Source organism: Cydia pomonella, chromosome 7 (genome assembly GCF_033807575.1).
Source record: "Cydia pomonella isolate Wapato2018A chromosome 7, ilCydPomo1, whole genome shotgun sequence".
NCBI lineage: Eukaryota > Metazoa > Arthropoda > Insecta > Lepidoptera > Tortricidae > Cydia > Cydia pomonella.
The window spans coordinates 10,948,311-10,969,392 of NC_084709.1; the positions used below are offsets into that span (position 1 = coordinate 10,948,311).

Sequence of the window (21,082 nt, forward strand, 5' to 3'; positions counted from 1 at the left end):
TTTCTGGTAAATACGCGTTATACGCACATTACTAATATCCCAAATTAATTAGGTATTCGATAGCCGCACGAGTGCGCGTTCGTGCAAGTTTCGCAATTTCAATGTGCGATTTGCAACACGCAGTTATTAGGTATCTCATTATTAGCTGGTTAGGTCTGTTCAAGGACCATAATTTGCGTTTCTGTCAATCTCTAATCTAATAGGTACAATATACAGTATTTACTTACTTTATGCCAATTACTCTATTTCGCAACACGACATCTAGTGGAAGGGAAGTTAGAAAACTCATTCATATCAGATCCTGATAGGCCAATTCGAGATTTAGTTATTCAATCTGTTTCCGATATGATACCTACTGATCTGTGTGTCAAAAGTGACGTTTTTGGTTGAAGAAATGATACTTTTGACACTAACAGATCAGTATCATATCGAAAACAGAACCCATAGTGTAGATTTATTCGATAGCGTTTAGAAACAGCGCGCCAACCATTTAGAGAATTTTAGTATATTTGTGTGACCGAGGCCGGCAAAACGTCCCATAATGTCGTCCCATGTCGCTTGCCATAAGGACGAGATTTGCTTGTATTTTTATACGAATAACCTGTCAAGGTGTCTTTATGACAAGCGACAAAGTGGGACGTTTTGCCGGCCACGCCACGGTCACATTTTACGTATAGTAGGTATTAATATTTATTTTGCCAGCTAGATATAGGTAGACAGCTGTTTGGTAAGATAATCACTGTTTTTATGGTTCCGCACCTCAAAATAAAACACGAAATGATGGATGATGTGTAAATAACACCTGCACAGTCTGCGCCATCAAAATCGCTGCCGACTTAGCTTGGTTTAACTCTAATATTATCCTCGTGTTCGTGTGGTGAAAAAAATTGTGTTTCACTCGGTAGCAAATTTTGTTTAACCATCGTGCCTTTGAAACTTTCGCAACGGTCAAGATTCCACTTTACGAACCATATTTCAACTTTGCCATATTTCACTTGCTCTGGTGCCAATATTAGCAAGAGCAGTTAAACAACAAATGCCCCCTTTTAAAACATATAACTAAACTTATTACCTACATTTATCGGCCAAGTGCGAGTCGTACTCGCCCATGAAGGGTTCCATACCACTTATGACGTATTAAAAAAAACTACTTACTAGATCTCGTTCAAACTAATTTTCGGTGGAAGTTTGAATGGTAATGTATATCATAATTTTTTTTAGTTTAATCATTCTGTTATTTTAGAAGTTACGGGGGGGGGGGACACATTTTACCACTTTGGAAGTGTTTCTCGCGCAAACTGTTTAGTTTAGAATTTTTTTTATTAGAACCTCAATATCATTTTTGAAGACCTATCCATAGATACCCCACTTGAGTTTCAGTTCTAAGTATGGGGAACCCCCAAAATTTGTTGTTTTATTTTTTCTATTTTTGTGTGAAAATCTTAATGCGGTTCATAGAATACATCTACATAGCAAGTTTGAACAGTATAGTTCTTATGGTTTCGGAAAAAAGCGGCTGTGACAACGGACAGACGGTCGGACATGACGAATCCATAAGGGATCCGTTTTCTGCCCTTTGGCTACGGGACCCTAAAAACCCGTTTTGAATATCTACGTACAAAAGCAGTAGTACAGTAATCTGCAATAATATTTTGCACAGAGTCTCATCTTATCTCTAGAGTCATATATTATGCGCATTTCACTGTGTAAGATATTATTACTGGTGGTGGTGACTAACTATAAGTACACAAAAAAAATCTAGAAGAGTCAATGAAAAACTTGAAAAAGCAAGATTAATACTAACAATTTATGTTAGGTTTCTCATCCCGCAAAATACCGTAAAACTAAGTTACTGTGTACAATTTATTACTTTCTGAGCAGAAAAAAAATATAACAATCTGCAAGATATGAGCAATGATATGGTTTTACTGGAAATTTTGGACCCGGGTATGTCCTTAAACTACGTCCAAAAGAGAGGTATGGGCACAGTGAATGTCATCCCCTTTTGTGTGGTAGGGCACAGTCAGCGGATGTCATTTACATTTCAGAGCAGAGCCCGACTGGGGGAGCACCTCCACCTTACAGAAAACCACAGCCAAATAACACTAGACCCTACTCATAGTGTTGTGTTCCTGCCGGTGAGTAAGGCTGCCAGAGCTCAACGAGGATACGTTGTGTTGACGACGGGAGACCTACGGAACTCCTAATACTGTTTCTGGTCTGTGTGAACGCGGAGTGCAGGTGCGGCTATCAGGGAGACCCGGTGAAACGGCTGTCCGCTGGCCGCCCGCAGGTCAGTAGGGTTCCCGAACCCAGGGATCACTTAATCTCCGCCCTGGGAGGCTGAACCACCAACCTCGCGAAAAATCCCTGTTGTAGTAGTCGTGCCGGAGAAGGAGACCGGAGTGGACCCGGCTACTGCACCGGGGGGGGACCGGGGGCCCTTCCGTACGCCGCGCCTGTAAACCGCACTACCATTCAGCCCTTTAGCAGATCTGTTCTGTTTTATTTGTCCCTTCAGCCGTCAACACACTGAATCCTCTTCGTACACTCAAGAAATACATAGATGGCAATTAAAAAAGTAAGAAATAGTTTTTCGGCGGCATCCTCTTCCACGCAAGTGGACTTCTGCAATATCAGGGGACTGCATTCTAATTTGAGCGCAGTCCATTACCATCTTGAATCTGCGCAGCCGACCATACTATTTCTAACGGAGACGCAGATATCCTGTCCAGCAGACATTTCATACCTTTTATATCCCGGCTACAATCTTGAACAGAAGTTTATGAGACGCGCCGGTGTATGTATGTATGCCCGACAGGATATCTGCTGTCGCCGCCTCCATGCCTATGAAGACAGGGACCTGTCAGTTTTGTGGGTGCGTGTAGACTACAGCGGCCACACTCGCGTCTATGCGTGCCTGTACAGGTCTCATAGCGGAAACACGGAGACGACCCGACTCTTTGAGCACCTTCAATCGACGGCTGACAGACTTCTGGAGCAGTACCCTTCCGCAGAGCTGGTGATTTTGGGGGATTTTAATGCTCACCACATTGAGTGGCTTGGTTCCCGGTCCACCGACTATGCAGGAAGGGCTGCTCACGAATTTACTCTGGCCTATGGTCTCTCACAACTGGTACTTTCTCCCACGAGAATACCAGACATCGAGGACCATACAAGCTCTCTACTGGACCTCCTGCTGACCACGACGCCCGGATGGATATTCCGTAACAGTGAACGCGCCCCTCGGTTCATCCGATCACTGCCTCATCCGGACACAGGTACCATGCGCGCGGCCCGATCCACCTCGGCCAACTAGCTCACGACGCGTGTGGCAGTATAAGTCAGCAGATTGGGACGGACTGCGTGAATTCTACGCAGCGTACCCGTGGAAGCAGCTCTGTTTCACATCAGAAGATCCTGACTCCTGCGCAGCTAAGGTCGCTGAGACAATATTGATGGGAATGGATTGTTTCATTCCCAACTCGGTAATAGCTGCGGGAGCAAAGAGGCGTCCTTGGTTTAATCGGCCCTGTAAAGAAGCTTCAGTACGCAGGCAGGCCGCTTACAGGGCTTGGATCAAGGCCGTCGCTAATAAGGATCCGAACGTTTCTGATGTGAAACGTAAACTAAACGCTGCCTCGAGGTCCAGTAAAAAAGCCATTGCCAGGGCTAAATACGAATTCGTCGGCAGAATTGGTGAGAAACTAGCGGGCTACCCTACTGGGAGTCGCGCGTTCTGGTCTCTTGCCAAAGCTGCCGAGGGGAATTTCTGTCAGTCGTCTTTACCACCGCTGCGTAAAACTGATGGTGATCTGGCCCACAGTGCAAAAGAGAAAGCCGATCTTCTTGGTACTCTTTTTGCCTCGAACTCGACTATGAACGACGACGGTAGCGCCGTGCCGCCCACCATCCCGCGGTGCGCATACTCTATGCCAGAATTCTCTATCACGCAGAGGGATATTCGGCGGGAGTTGCTATCCCTGAACGTCCATAAGTCGAGCGGGCCAGACGGTATACCTGCAGTTGTGCTAAAGCGGTGTGCTCCTGAGTTGTGTCCCGTGTTAGCGCGTCTTTTCACGCTCTCCAGCAACAAACGGCATGTTCCATCTTCGTGGAAGACGGCCCTTGTGCATCCCGTGCCAAAAAAAGGGCGATAGATCGGACCCATCGAATTACAGGCCTATCGCTATCACCTCCCTTCTCTCTAAGGTCATGGAGCGTATAATTAACGCGAAGCTCCTGAGATACCTAGAGGAACACGATCTGATCAGCGACCGCCAATATGGCTTTCGCCATGGTCGCTCGACTGGTGATCTTCTAGTGTATCTCACACACCGCTGGGCCTCGGCCATTGAGAGTCAAGGTGAGGCATTGGCAGTTAGCCTGGATATAGCGAAGGCGTTCGATCGGGTCTGGCATCGGGGTCTCTTGTCGAAGTTACCATCATATGGACTGCCGGAGGGTCTATGCGAGTGGATCGCTAGCTTTTTGTCCGGCAGACGCATACGAGCCGTAGTAGACGGAAGCTGCTCTGATAGCATGGACATTAACGCTGGCGTTCCGCAAGGTTCTGTGCTATCCCCAACGCTGTTTCTGCTGCACATCAATGACATGTTGTCTATCGGCGATATTCATTGCTATGCGGACGATAGCACTGGGGATGCCTTTTACACAGGCCGCGCTAACATCCCTCGTTCTGAGGTGCTGGAGAGCCGTGAAAAACTTGTGTCGGATATTGAGAGCACTCTATCCAGAGTTTCGGTGTGGGGTCGGGATAATTTAGTCCGGTTCAACCCCACAAAGACACAAGTTTGCGCGTTTACCGCTAAGAAAACCCCATTTACTGTGGTCCCACAGTTCCAAGGCACAGCCCTTACCATGTCAGGGAGTATTGGGATCCTCGGTGTCGACATCTCCAGTGACGTCCAATTCCGTAGTCATCTGGCAGGGAAGGCTGCGCTGGCATCTAAAAAACTCGGTGTGCTCAATAAAGCAAAGCGATACTTTACTCCAGGGCAAAGACTGCTACTTTATAAATCGCAAGTCAGACCCCATATGGAGTATTGCTGTCACCTTTGGGCAGGAGCACCTGGATGCCAGCTTGGGCCCTTCGACTCAGTTCAAAGACGTGCTGTACGAATCGTCGACGATCCCAAACTCACAAGCGGTATTGAACCTTTAAGTCTAAGGAGAGACTTTGCCTCCTTATGTGTGTTCTACCGCTTGTACAATGGGCTGTGCTCTGAAGAATTGTTTGAAATGATGCCCACGGCTACTTTCTATCACCGCACCGCCCGCCGTCGGCAGGGTGTTCATCCTCACACCCTAGAACCTAAATGGTCACGCACTGTGCGGTTTAAGAGGAACTTCCTCCCGCGCACGCTCCGGTTGTGGAATGAGCTACCTGCCGAGGTTTTCCCGAGGGTCTACAGTATGAGGTTCTTCAAAAAAGGAGTGTACAGATTTTTAAAGGGTCGGCAACGCGCATGTAACACCTCTGGAGTTGCAGGCGTCCATAGGCTACGGTGACTGCTTACCATCAGGCGGGCCGTATGCTTGCTTGCCACCGTCGTGGTATAAAAAAAAAAAAAAAAACTATTTTAGGTAATTAAAGTAAGTGGAGAAAAAGAAAAACACTCCTGTTTCTTTTAGTTGTATCCTTAGTACTACTGCAACTTTTATCGAAAATATATGAAACTTTACAATCTTTCTCAGAAAACACTATACTATGATTTGGTTTCCTAGCCTTTTGCAAATTCATAAAACTATGCCTCAACTCTTAAAAAAATAAGCCTAAAACCCGCGTAGGTTCCTACCATTACCCCGCTCTCGTCCGTATAGTCAGTGCGCGGCAAGTTGTGTTGCTAGACGGATCTGTGCTGCGTTGCGAGCGCGAGCAAGCGAAATTCTATTTCGTTCGTATGCATAGTTCTGCGCGGTCGATCATTTGTAGCGGGTGGTGGTGGTGTGTGGGTATAGTATAAGCTCCGCCCACACGCGCAAGGTCGCTGGCGTCGGGTGCAGCCTTAATATCTGTTTCTCGTAAATAGTAAATTTACTTGTAAAATCTTCCGTATTGAAAAACTTTAAAACATTGTTAATTTTAACCATTAGAGAGAGAGCCCCTCAACCCCTCTGGGTTGGGCCAGTTGGCAATAGTCTGAGTATATTTTTTTCCAAAATTGTTTAAATTTTTACTACCGTGACATCTACCCTGAGCGTTGGGAGGAGCTTGCTACAGACAGGTCATTTTGGCGTTCACCATATTTAACCACGTTAAATCTTTTGAGCAAAACTGTCTCAATAACTTGGATGCCGATCGCCAACAACGCAAAGACAGACGGAAGTCTCCTACGCGTATACGCAATGCATCTGGCCAACTCTATTGTAATTGTAACACCAGCAAAAGGATCTTTACAGGCAAAATCGATAATTTTCTGGCGAAATCTATGGGGAGGAATCTAGGAGGAGGATCTAGGAGGTTTATATGTACTAGTTGTTTACCATCATAAGTATTTAGATTACCAAATTGTAACGTGATCTGGGTTCCGGCATAATAAGTGCTTATCACTATCAGTGCTTTGCTCGAAAGAGTGAAGCGTATACCTGAGTCGGAATCGGAACCCTTTTGTTTTTGCTGCAATGCCTGCAGTGCACACATCGTACATCAAGTAAATCCTTTTATCGTATTTAGTGATATTATCTTTTCTGTTAATTAAATTCTGTACTTCAGTTTTATTCTTTTTGTAATTTATTTGGAAATTGTGTGTTTCTGTAGCGTTCAAGTAAACGATTTATCTATCTAACTTATATGTAAAGTCGTTATAACTTTTATTGTATTGTCCATAAAAGTAACCTGTTTCAAAAATTCGTTTGACACACGATATCTTGATCGCGTATGAACCAAGCAATTCAATTTCTATGTCACTTATTATTATCTCTTTTGTTCATTATTAAAATCGCCCACAGAAACCTGATCTACAATGGCAAGAACAACATGCAGGCGTGGGGCTCATCGTGCTGCTGGTGTCGAAGGCGGCTGGCCACAGCCCAGAGATACCAGATATGGAGCAAGACAAAGCTGCTGGAGTCTTACATAGGTAAAATCGACGAATAAATGTATTGCCAACTCATAATTAAATAAGTTTTTGGCATAAATTTAATTTTTGGTACAAGCTTTTATCGCTGACTGTACTTTTCATTCCATAGTTAACTAATTCTCATCGAGACAGTTCTAAAAACCCCACACAATTAGGTTGCCTTATTTTATCACAGAGTTCCTATGGCTACCTCCTGTCTCCATCATCAGATCAGCTCTATGTCATAATAATATTGCATTGTCATCCTATTTATACATGCATGCAAAATTTCAGCTCAATCGGAAACCGGGAAGCCTATTGGATGAAATTTAACTTGCAAGATTTGATTACAGACCGACAGACAGACAACGGGACAGGTGAAACTAAATAAAAATTTGTTATAAAAAGCTTGTAAAAAGTAGCTTGACGAGAGGCCAAAAGTTACTACTATTTTTGGGGAGGTAATAAATATGTACCTATGCAGGGTTGCCATACGTCCCGTATATACGGGACTGTCACCGTATTTAAGTATCGCGTCCCGTTTTTGTCCTGTATACACAGAATACCTATATAAATCGTAACAATCATCTCTGTTTAACCACCTGCTTTCTCTCCTCTGTGAGTTAAAGCTATATGAATATGCTAAATTTACCACCTAAAGAGCAGAGTCGGTAGTACAAAGGAGCGCTTTAGTCAGATAGAGAGAGAGCGAGAGTCTTGAGATATGCCCAATTGTGGAAGGTCAGTACAGTAGGTCACGGGGCTCATAGGTAGCGCAAGGCCGATAGGCAGGTGCCTTCATTTCCATCTATCGGATCAAATCTGCTTGATTGATGAGACTTATCGGTAATTAAAAATGCTTCGGTAGCATTTTAAGAGCCCATCAACATGCTCACTAGCGCCACTGGAAAATAATTGTGATTGTTTAAATTTAGCGATAGATATTTAAAAAAGGGGGCCGCTACGTACTGTATTTTTTGTATTTAAGTACAGTACGTAGCGGCCCCCTTTTTTAAATATCTATCGCTAAATTTAAACAATCAAAATTATTTTCCAGTGGCGCTAGTGAGCACGTTGATGGGCTCTTAAACATAATCTGGCCCATTTTACTTTTCGTGAAATATTTTCGAGACAATAATCCGTGTAAATATTATCGTGAAATTCTTCATGCAAGGATTTGAAAACTCATTTTGTGCAGGTTTCATAACACCGTTTTTATTTATCCATTATAATGACCTAAATGTTTCCGCAGTAAACAATGTAGTCAAACAAAACAGAATGCAACGCGTGCGCAATGTTTCGTGTTCGTTCGTGGTACGTCACGTGATGGTCACGCGACGTTATTCGTAAGTAAACTATAGAGTCTGGCTATTGAAATATTACACAATTATCTGGCGGGAAATTCAAAAAATCTTGGACTGATCACACTTTGTGTAGTAGGAAGTATAGTTTTGATAATAGAAAATATTTTTTTTTTCTGTGCACACTTAAGGTACCTAAGGGAATAAGTTAATATACGTTGACGTGCACTCCTAGTCAGCTCACGTAATTTCTACCTCTATCTAAAGTACAATGACATATAAGTACAAAGACATGTTTCGCCAAGATATTTTTATATATTTTATATCAATTTATTACAGCAATACTGACCTGTCATTCCACAGATTTCTTCTAAAAATTAGTGTTTAGTAACTCGTTACGTTCCAATGTTTTGATTTTATTGATATTTTCCAGAACTTCTAGTTTATCCGTTTCTTTACACATTTGTCCTGTCCATGAGATTCAGGTATTAATAAATTCACCTACTTAATCAAAGTTATAGGCAAATGTTAGAACTAGTACTTAGGGTATCAAAATATTAATAGAGCACCAACCTACTAAATTGTTTACGACTTGTAAACATAGCAGTTTTTCGTTATACAACGCTTCACGTCGACTTCACACGTTATCGTAATTATTAATTAGCTTAAATAATAGTTTGGGGACCTCACTCGGTATAGTCATTATTAATATTTGTCTGTTGTCTGTTGTATAGTCATTATTTGAAATAAACCCCTTATAAAACGCGAACAATTTGAATGAATGACATAAATTGACAACAGACTTAGCTTTTTTTTTAAATCATAGACAATTGGTGATACAACATGGAAATATCTGTCAACAATATTTGGCTAGCCAGACTTTTCTTCTTCTTCTTCTTCAACCTAGCGTTTTCTCGGCCTAGCGCCAGGGAAAAGACTTGGCCAGACTCTAAACCATAAATATTTAATTAGAGTATAACCATTCATTAAATATCAAAAAATAGTAAAAAAAAATATAAAAGGCAATATTTGTTCTACAGCTTCTACTGTTAGTATGCTGATTGTACTTGCATATCTAAACTATAAAGAAAGGCACACTTACTTAATCACAAGTTTTTCGGAAACGTTTTTCGTTTTTTTTTTTTTTTTTAAATGGGTGGATCCGGGTGGATTCAAAGACGGTGTTATTAGCTCCGGTAAAATATTAAGATATCTTCATCATCCTCTAAGTTAAAATATGTTCCTAGGAAACCAACCATCCAGGCGGAATTTTCAGATTTTATCTATTGTTGTCCCCACTTGCCAATCTACGGCGGCAATGGCAATATCATGATCATGATGGTTTTCGGTTTTTTATTTGAACGGTTTTACCGTTTTAAGAATATCTACGCCTGCCTGAGCAATTTCGAGAAGAATATCGGTCCATTTAACCCACACAAACGATCGATTGCTAATTGACGGGGGGCCACAGCGACGTGATTAAAATGGGTATATAAAAACCATAGGAAAGAAGTGCAAGAATAGTTAATAAAAGTATTACTTTTTTATCCCTTTACAGCGGCGACGTGACCAATTTTACAAATTAAATATGAGAAGTGTTAAGATTGTTAAAGTTTATTCGCGACAGCGAACGTAAGATTTGAACATTTGCTAGCCGTAATGACGCCACGATCGACGATCACGTAACAAATTCGATTTGATTAATTCATTGTCGTCTCATCAGGCTTACTGAACCAGGTACAATTAATCCACATATCTACTCGTATTGGTTGTGATTATTAATGTATGAGGGATATCATTAAAAAAACCGCGGCATTCGCAGTCATAGATAAGCTTGTTAAATAATGCATTTGAATCTTAACAAAGGCACTTGCTAACTTCATGATACTGAACTGACTATTGTTTCTTCCACAGCCAACGCGCGTTAGCCGAGGTGACGGAGATGATCCGCACGTCCCACCTGGTCCACAAGGCCCTGGTGAACATGAACACTCGGCAGCTTACCGTAGCTGAGCCCGACGACATGACCTTTGGCAACAAAATAGCGTTGCTCAGCGGAGACTACCTGCTCGCTAATTCGTGCTCGGAGCTTGCTAACTTGAGGTAAGTTTATTTGACTCTGGTCTGCCATCTGGTATCCTAAATTGGAAACTTCAACTTGACATTGACAGTATACTTACCAAAAACTAAAAAGCATGTTCTTGCACGCCCCTTTTCAGTTGATGTATACGCTGCCTTGCACGTACTACATATATGAAAAACATTTTCTTTCAATTTGTAGGTTTTCTCGTGCCCTAACTTTAGGTTGGTCTCAAAGCTTTTGAGCCTGGATAGAAATGGGATCGATTCGCATAAAAAAAATGTAAAAATTGTCGATTTTGTCGCTGTCTGTAATTGTAATTAAAAAGTTAAGGACCATTTTAGCGTAGCAGCTCGAAATGTGATATCTGCCCTCAGTGCCCGATCAAAAAAATACACCCTGTATACTTACGAGTAGGTACTTTATAGTTTCGGAATCGGGAAATTTAAAAGCCCATAATTATGAGTCATGTATTGCCACGTGTAATGGTATATTCTTATGTAAGTTTTTTCCAACTTAATCGAAAAACGTTAATGCCATTCACAGGCGTTTTGTAACGGCTCCTTCGAACCTTTCAAAGATTGTTGTGAGGGACTAGTTTTTTTACCGTTAGAAATGGAAGTAGAATGGTCACATGGTGAATTTTATTAAAGGCGGAGTCAACGGTGTAATGGGGCCAACGAACTCTCCATGTATGATAGGTGTTAATACTACTAGTACGATACGAGTATTATCGGTACTTATTGTAACGATTGCTCTAGTCAGTGAAAATCAGGTCTTTGGTACTAGAAAGTACCTTTTACCTAGATTTAGCTCACAGTGTAAGCATTCCAGAAAGGTACAGAGTAGTCGTGTATCTTTTTCTCCTTTCAACATGTAACTGTGTCCCTTTTAAACACAAAAGCAGCTCAAGGTATTCATTTTCGATCAGCGAATCGTTTAAGAACAAATATGTACATGGTACGTTTACGCAAATTGCATGAGATTGTAATTAATATTGTGGCTGGCTATTTACTGCATCATGAATCCTGACCTCGACGTCTTTATCTGTTCTTATTACTATTTTTTTTAATCAATAATGACATTTATGATACAAGCTTTTATTGCTGTACTTTTCTTTTCGCAGGCAACTAGTACTCATCGAAACAATTCTAACAACCACAATTAGGGTGCGTTGTTTTATCACAGAGTTACAGTGGCTACTTCCTGTCTCTATCATCAGATCAGCTCAATGATACCATAATATTGCATTGAGTCACCCAACTTACATATGTGTGCAAATATTTAGCTTCTTTGAAAACTGGGAAGTGAGACATATTTAATTTGCAAGATTTGACCCGTACAACCATAGTTACATAGTTACAATTTACATACATTTACATTGCAAGTTAAATAAAAGGTTGTAATAATGACTCTGATAGCAGGATAGCAAATTAAATTTACGTATGCATTATTTCTGTAATTATATCTTAATCAATGTCAGCAAAATGTTTACTTTTAGGATCAGTAGGCCCTTGGCGAAGATGGTAATCGTTGATATACTCGTAAAAGGTCAATTAAATTGAAACTTAAGTAATATATATATATATATATATATATATATATATACACATGGAAATAGTCACGTCACGTGACTTTCGTAGCATCTATCATCCCATACATTTTTTCTCTTGTCGTCATCTCAGACGTACAACTCGCAAAATGTCAACCTGCACAATTTGACAGCGCAGCCGCACCATATGATCTGTGGCTATGGCAGAGTCAAATTGGCCCTCTGACCCTATTTACAATGTTTCCACTTTGTCTCAGGCGTCCACTCTAAGTCTGTCTTCATTTAAATGCTATACTCAAGACAATATTATATGCCTCAAATTAGACTAGTACCCGTACCATGAGTCACTGACAGTGTCAAAACCGACATATAGGTACTCTATCAAGAACGTAATTTACTTTCTATACATCTCGGTCGCACTTATATGCGAGTACGAGCGAGATGTATAGAAAGTAAGTTACTCTGGATAGTTCTCGTTTATGTCAGTGGCGAACTGGTAGTAGCCACATAGGAACAAGGTTATCTAAGCATAAGTCATACGTAACAGATAGGTTGTACAAAGCGGAAGCACAAATCACCTAAAGGTCGATGACCACTTTCCAGTGGGAAGTCATATCCGTTTCTCACCTGTTCGGATTCGGATGTATATAACCGTGTGTTCTTAAGAGATAAAAAGTATGTTAACCAACAATTTTCCTGTTCAAGTACTTAAAAATACTCACAACGCAATTACTTTAAATACTAGGCATGTAAATTCATTAATTGCGTTTGAATGTAAGACAACATATACTTGTGTGCCTACAATGAACTGTAATTACATAACGGTTATAGGCTTCGTTTTTCTTCTTATAACTGTCCTACTTCAAGTATGTGTGTTGGTATAATATAAAGAACGTTGTCGTAGTAGAATAGTTGATGAGGCCATAAAAAACAAATTAAGGTCTACCTTAACTCAAACACATACAAAACTCAACATTGACTCCACTCAATGTTGAGTTTTGAGTTCATCGATGTGTGTCAACGTCAACTGTATCTCATAAAACCAGCAATCGTTGTATAATATAATAAAACAGTTAACGTTGTACACTTTAGAACGTACCTAGATCTAGAGTCAGACCGAGTTAAGTTACCAGCGATTTTGATTATCAGCGACATACCATCAGAGTGTGAAAGTCTATGTAAACGTCAGAATTTCATAAAATTTTGACGTTTAAATTAATACTTGTACTGTCGGTGCTATCAAAATCGCTGCCAACTTAGCTTTGTCTAACTCTATCTGCCAGTAGGTGAGAGTGGGTCATTTACTTGCTATTTTTAAGTTATTACCTACCTACGTATAAGTACTGTAAAGATTTGAAACCTTCACAGTCTTTTGGTAGGTAACTGGCAACGATTTGAATTCAGAACTATCGCCCTGCTAGATGAATAAATATCTGCAGGCGGGCATTCCGTTGGTGGCAGTCACGACTTCTTCACGGAAGGTGCGGCGAGAAGACAGGAGTCCATATACAGCCTCCTCTTCCACGCCTGGCTGGAGATGCCACGCCTACGATGAAGAAAATCAGCTTCTACAAATATTATTTATTATTGTCGCGTTTATTAGATAATATGCGCCCTGTTTTTTTTATTTTGAAGTTAGGCGAATTTGCTAACAGCTTGCAGCTGTCAATGTCAATGTCATCTAGTTATTATCAGTGGCAATAGGGACCGTGCGCGTTGGAGGGTCTGCCATCTTGTGGCCTGAATCGGAACAATAAACATGTAAATTTACACGTCACGTGTTTTGTTGTGCATGATAGGTTCTGCCATCTTGTGGGCTACATTGGAACAATAAACATCACATTTACGCCTCGCGCCAAAAATCTGACGGCTCCTGTGCTGCCTCCTATAGTTCATGGACGCTCCCTATTAGCTTTCAGAAAATTCAAAAATAAAAAGGGTTTAGCCGAGGAGTCAGAGGTAAGGTTATTCCGTGTTTTTTTTTTACCATAAGCCGTACCCAACAATTTTTCGAAGATCGTAGCCGTAGGCAAGACCTGCGCGGATGGTTTGGACACTGGCTACCTTGAATAGACTGACTCATAGCGAATGGGTGTAAGGAAAGGTCTGAAGGTATATATATATATTTTAAATTAAAAACTTCTGTATGGGTCAGGAGTAGGTAGGGTACCTGTAGATAGGGTAGAATAGGATAGGGCGAGATATGTGAAGGTTTGAAACACAAAGCACCTTCACAGTACCTACCTATTCTGCCTGTTGGTAATTCACTCAGTTGTTCGGGCGCGCTCGGGTCACTACTGCTCCTAGCAGTCATTAAGGCCATAATTGTAATAAGCGAGACAGAGAACGGATCTTGTGCCTCATGTGTTAGAGAAGAGAGGAATAACGTGATTCGCTTTCACTGTCAAACATCGATTATACTAGACAGTGAGATTTCTGTAATAGACGTTTTCGATACAAAGCATTACGTGATCACCGATCATCATAGAAAAGGAAATGTTGTACGCCTCGGACCGGACCTGGACCGTTCTATCGAGGGTTATACTTATATACGTTGACACTGTGGCTTATGCCACCCCTTATTAATTATGCTTGTTGGTTGATTGGACTTGCACAGTTGTTTTAATATTTTTTAAAGCAATAGCCTTATAGCTCTTATTAAGATAGAAATAAACTCCGAAGCATTGCTCAGAGCGATGTATGCCGATGTTAAAGATATTAAGGGAAAACAAGTTTCACTTGTTAAGAAATATTTACAATAAACCAAGCTTTCAATAACCAGTTTTTGCCAATTATCTTTTGTCGGTAGTATTTTATAATAATAAACCACGCTCTATCTGGCACGCAGGCATACATGTACAGTTAGCATCAAAAGTAACGTATCAGACTACCAGTCAAAAGTAAAAGTTCTCTTTCTCTGAAAGTTTTACAAAAGGAGATATTTCTCTAAATTGTAGAACAATTAGACTTAAGGATGATACTTTGAACGTAAACTGTACTTAAAGATATTAACACTATTTGGAAAAGTATTCAAGGGTACAGATACTTTTAGTGCGTTGTTTTTTCCGCTACTTTGGATGCTGACTGTACATTCTTATCTACGTAGGTATCGCAAATACTACCTACCTCTAAGGTACCCCGATTTCTATGAAAACTTAGCTTGCTGGCGTCAGTGATGTATGCATTAAAGTGTAACAAATATATATACTTATGTGTGGCACACTTTACATACTTCCCGACATTTCCATTATGCGCAGAGCTTTGCTAAGCATACCTAAGCACTGACCTGGCTAAGAATCACTTTCATAACCTTTCAATTTCTATTTTACCAAGGACCTTTATAGTTTGGAAGTACTTAAATGGGTGAAATTCATTTTTGAAAAAGTTAGCTCCTGTGAACAATACAAAGTTAACGACTCTGGTACATAGACATGCCGGTTTTCTTATTTGAGTCCAAATACTGAAAAATTGTATCCCGCCTTTAAAGGTGCCGCGTAAAAAATTACCTTTAGTTTCCCTTAAATTTGCGATGTCTACAGGAAAAACGCGAACTAATTTGCTATAAAATGTGTATGACCGAAATACTCGTAGCTATAATGCGCAACGAGTATAGGTACTCATAGTCAATAAAGGGTTGATCTATTCTGTAAATTCGGAGAACACTTTGGGTGCTTTCAGGGCACTACCAGTGGTCCGCGAACCACCGGTTAAAAACGGCATATTATTAACCGGGCAACTAAAATACTAAACGAGAACTTTCATTCAGGTAGTATTTAAATTACGGAAGCAGCTAAATTTAATGAAAAAAATTTTTTTTATACTACGTCGGTGGCAAACAAGCAAATTTATAATAAAACATCGTTTGTTTATGAACATTATCTTAACCACGACCATAGATAAATAAGTAAGCATAGAGTGTTCACTGCATACAAAGACAAAAACCTATTTATAAGAAGTTTTAACCGAGCTTTGCGAAAACTTACCTATCTAAGTAGGTATAGTAAGATTTAAGCTCAATAAGTATTAAGCTTTTAGTAAGTTTTAAACTTATAAGCAATATGTTTTACCATACCTCCCTCACATACAACTTAATATTACGAGTATTAAATTTAATAGGCACGAAAACTCATGACTGGAGTGAGCACTATTTGCTTATTTATTTAAGTATCTATGCCACGACATAATCAAACTCAAGGCAAAACCCCTTTTCATACAAACGTTGTCCTCATTTTCCTCACTGGATTTATGGACATTATTGAAAATATTTTGACTCAATTTGTTGTACATCAACCACAGCTATTCCCCTACGTTTAATTTTTTGAGTGTTTTTAGGGTTCCGTAGCCAAATGGCAAAAAACGGAACCCTTATAGATTCGTCATGTCCGTCTGTCTGTCCGATTATGTCACCGCCACTTTTTTCCGAAACTATAAGAGCTATACTGTTCAAACTTGGTAAGTCCTGGTAGTCTTGGTATTCTATGAACCGCATTAGGATGTTTACACAAAAATAGAAAAAAAACAATAAATTTTGGGGGTTCCCTATACTTAGAACTGAAACTCAAAAAATCTTTTTTCATCAAACCCATACGTGTGGGGTATCTATGGATAGGTCTTCAAAAATGATATTTAGGTTTCTAATATCATTTTTTTCTAAACTGAATAGTTTGCGCGAGAGACACTTCCAAAGTGAAAAAAATTGTGTCCCCCCCCCCTGTAACTTCTAAAATAACAGAATGAAAAATCTAAAAAAAAATATATGATATACATTACCATGCAAACTTCCACCGAAAATTGGTTTGAAGTAAGTAGTTTTTTTAATACGTCATAAAATTAAAAAAAAAATTTTTTTCATCAAACCCATACGTGTGGGGTATTTATGGATAGGTCTTGAAAAATGATATTTAGGTTCCTAATATCATTTTTTTCTAAACTGAATAGTTTGCGCGAGAGACACTTCCAAAGTGAAAAAATGTGTCCCCCCCCCCTGTAACTTCTAAAATAACAGAATGAAAAATCTAAAAAAATATATGATATACATTACCATGCAAACTTCCACCGAAAATTGGTTTGAACGAGATCTAGTAAGTAGTTTTTTTAATAAGTCATAAAATAAAAATATTTTTTTTTCATCAAACCCATACGTGTGGGGATCTCCGGATAGGTCTTCAAAAATGATATTGAGGTTTCTAATATCATTTTTTTCTAAACTGAATAGTTTGCGCGAGAGACACTTCCAAAGTGGTAAAATGTGTGTCCAAAGTGGTAAAATGTTGAACTAGATCTAGTAAGTAGATTTTTTTTTAATACGTCATAAATGGTACGGAACCCTTCATGCGCGAGTCCGACTCGCACTTGGCCGCTTTTTTTTTTATGTTGACCATTTAAACATTTTTCAGAAATTTATACAATAATCAAAAAATAAAAAATAACGTAGTGAATATCAAATGAAATAAAAATATTTTCCTTAATGTCAATATTCAGAGAGGAAAATGGGGACCACGTTTGTATGGGTCGGTTGTTTGTATGGTGACAGCCGCTTCTTGTATGAAAAAGCGGCCGTCCCCTTTCCTTTTACGTTTTCTACCCCTAGGTTCAACGTTTATACGAGCACAATGACTTTTTTAGACTTTTTATTTATTAAAATGACAGCTTAAGTAACGATTGTTGATATAAATATACATATTTTGAATGTGCATTTATTTTAATTTGCTATCTAAATATTTTAAAAGAACTTCATTTTTAAATTAATATATTCTAGATAGGTAGTCGTTTTCTTTTTAAAATGTGCTTTACAGTAGTCTTCAACATAATAATTCAGTTGCCCAATACATAGTTGGTACTTGACTTAAAATAAACAAAAGCTGTAACAGCATTAAAATAATGCTCATATTGAAATATTTTAAGGTTCCACTTTTGTCGCTGAAGTCGCCCAACTATTGATTTTAGTACCTAATTCTATTTTTTGTAGCTACCGAAGTTTGATTACTTTGATTAATGGTTAAATACGTGCCGTTAAAAACTATAGACTAGAGCCCCTAGTGTAAATTTATTCGATTTCGTAACGTGACGTACGCGTTTGCGTTAAAAGTCTCATTTAGTATGGGATTTAGAAACAGCGCGCCAAGCGGAACGTTATGGAAACTCAAAATCCCATAAAAAATGAGACTTAACGCAAACGCGTACGTCACGTTACGCCATCGAATAAATTTACACTAGGCGTACAGAACACACATCTGAATAGTACAATAAGTATGTATCAAAGAAAGTGCAAGACATTAAGCCACTCCGTTTGCTAAATTTGTTACAGTGCCGTGGGTTAAATGAAAACTATAGCGGACATGATCAGTTTAGCTGTTTTTGAGTTATCGCAAAAAGTTTTCCCTTCATAGTAAAAAGACTTACTTTAATTAAGTACTGATTATGCAAATTTGCCTATTTGTTTAACTCGGGTGAAAGGTACCGTTTCATCCCTTGGTTAACAATTTACTATACTTTAAGCTCCAGTTTAGCTTATTGTGACGGAAGAGTAACTACGGAACCCTACACTGAGCGTGGCCCGACTTGCTCTTGGCCGGTTATTATTAATTAGAGATGATGTTTTTGTGCAAACGAGTTTGTTGCGTAATGCGCTAACGCGATTCTACGATGTGGCGTGAAAGCGTTTTTGACACGAATTCCGCGTTTCCGAACCGCGCAGCAACGCCATTTTTATTTATGTTCTGTGATTTTTATAGTGCTGACTAGATGCCGGCACTCTAAAGACGCTAGTGTGGGGTGGCCCTAAGTGACAAGTTTTATAGAGTTAAACCAATATAAGTATGCAACGATTTCAATAGCACACGCAGTGCAAGTGTTATTTATACGTTATAATTTCATAGAAGTTTGTCGTTTCTAATAACACCAAGTTAAGAGATATAAAGCCTAATTTCCTGATGAAACCCTTATCTGTATTAAGGGGTATTCCTTTTCTATTGATCTGTGTGCGAAAACCATTACTTATATGCATAAAAGCTGTTAACTATTGTCCACAGGAGCAACCAATTTTGTTTTGAAATCTGTTTATACGCCAACGTACAAATGGACTTCTGTCTTAAGCCGTTAAGAGAATCATTTGGCACTAAACGGCACAAAATGGGGATGCCAAGCTTTCTATTTGAATGTTCCTTGAATTGAATGCTCAATTCGCACAATGCGCACACTTTCGCTGCTTTCTAGCAGGAAGCAAGATTGTACGCGCTAGTAAGAATTAACACGGAAACATACATTAAATTGTAGGTAGTCATTTCTAAGAACTATTACGATCCTTACAGCTTAACCTTGAATTAATTTATATAGTCTGGCAAACCAATTTGTCATTAGAACAAGGCGCGAATTTCAAATTAGTACATTTATCAAATTCGCCACTTATTTCTTCTGACAAAATAGGTTTGCCAGACTATACTTACCTACCTAACTTACCTATACTAATGTATAAACGTTTTGCCCGTGTCATATATACTTTTATATTTTTTTTTCTTTTGCATTTGCATGCTTTATTCTGCGTTGCTCTTTTTTCTTCGACTGAATTCGCATCTCATCACAGGCTTACTTACTGCTTACTGCTTTATCTGCAGACGTTTTGTCTGGTTGCCCTTGCCAATAGGCCTCTCCCATATTCCTCCACGCGTCTCTGTTCAGAGCCTGAGCCATCACAGGCTACTAGCACTAAGCTCTTTACTTTTTTATGCAGTAGATCTTTACGAACACATAACGCGCGCATATTTTTATACGAACAATTTTTAGGGTTCCATACCCAAAGGGTCAAACGAGACCCTATTACTGAGACTCCGCTGTCCGTCCGTCTGTCCGTCTGTCACCAGGGTGTATCTCATGAACTTTGATAGTTAGCCAGTTGAAATTTCTACAGATTATGTATTTCTGTTGCCGCTATAACAACAAATACTAAAAACAGAATAAAATAAATATTTCTTTCCAATCTCGAGGTTCTCATCCAATCACCGAAGTTAAGCAACGTCGGGCGGGGTCAGTACTTGGATGGGTGACCATTTTTATAGATAATGGTACGGAACCCTTCCTGTGCGAGCCCGACTCGCACTTGGCCGGTTTTTTATTTATAATTATAATTTAATAAAAATGCCTACAATACTTATAAAATAAGCCACGTTGTATAGCTGATTGAGCGTCAAAACTAATGCTTAATAAAGAGTTTAAAGACGATTACCCCATATTGGTAATGCTAATGTGCGGTTTACGGCTTTCACTTTATTCTCAACTTGTTCATGAATGGATTTGGCCACCTGCCCTTCAGTTAGTTGTTAGAAGCATCACTATAAAAACAGACAATGAGTTAGGTCACGTTTTCGTACATTGCCAGATGTAATTTTGTGACCTTTTATAAAATATTCCCACGGCACTGTAACAAATTTAGCAAACGGAGTGGCTTAATGTCTTGCACTTTCTTTGATACATACTTATTGTACTATTCAGATGTGTGTTCTGTACGCCTAGTGTAAATTTATTCGATTTCGTAACGTGACGTACGCGTTTGCGTTAAAAGTCTCATTTAGTATGGGATTTAGAAACAGCGCGCCAAGCGGAACGTTATGGAAACTCAAAATCCCATAAAAAATGAGACTTAACGCAAACGCGTACGTCACGTTACGCCATCGAATAAATTTACACTAGGCGTACAGAACACACATCTGAATAGTACAATAAGTATGTATCAAAGAAAGTGCAAGACATTAAGCCACTCCGTTTGCTAAATTTGTTACAGTGCCGTGGGAATATTTTATAAAAGGTCACAAAATTACATCTGGCAATGTACGAAAACGTGACCTAACTCATTGTCTGTTTTTATAGTGATGCTTCTAACAACTAACTGAAGGGCAGGTGGCCAAATCCATTCATGAACAAGTTGAGAATAAAGTGAAAGCCGTAAACCGCACATTAGCATTACCAATATGGGGTAATCGTCTTTAAACTCTTTATTAAGCATTAGTTTTGACGCTCAATCAGCTATACAACGTGGCTTATTTTATAAGTATTGTAGGCATTTTTATTAAAT

At 39.5% G+C, this 21,082-nt stretch overlaps 1 protein-coding gene across 1 annotated transcript in view; it reads left to right on the forward strand.

The window, feature by feature from the left end:
* The window catches only part of LOC133519801 (all trans-polyprenyl-diphosphate synthase PDSS2), a 37,005-nt gene that overhangs the window by 1,295 nt on the left and 14,628 nt on the right, over window positions 1-21,082 (forward strand). The window contains 3 exon segments of the mRNA XM_061853911.1: window positions 6,973-7,013; window positions 7,016-7,103; window positions 10,298-10,486. Coding sequence (XP_061709895.1) covers window positions 6,973-7,013; window positions 7,016-7,103; window positions 10,298-10,486 — 318 coding nt within the window.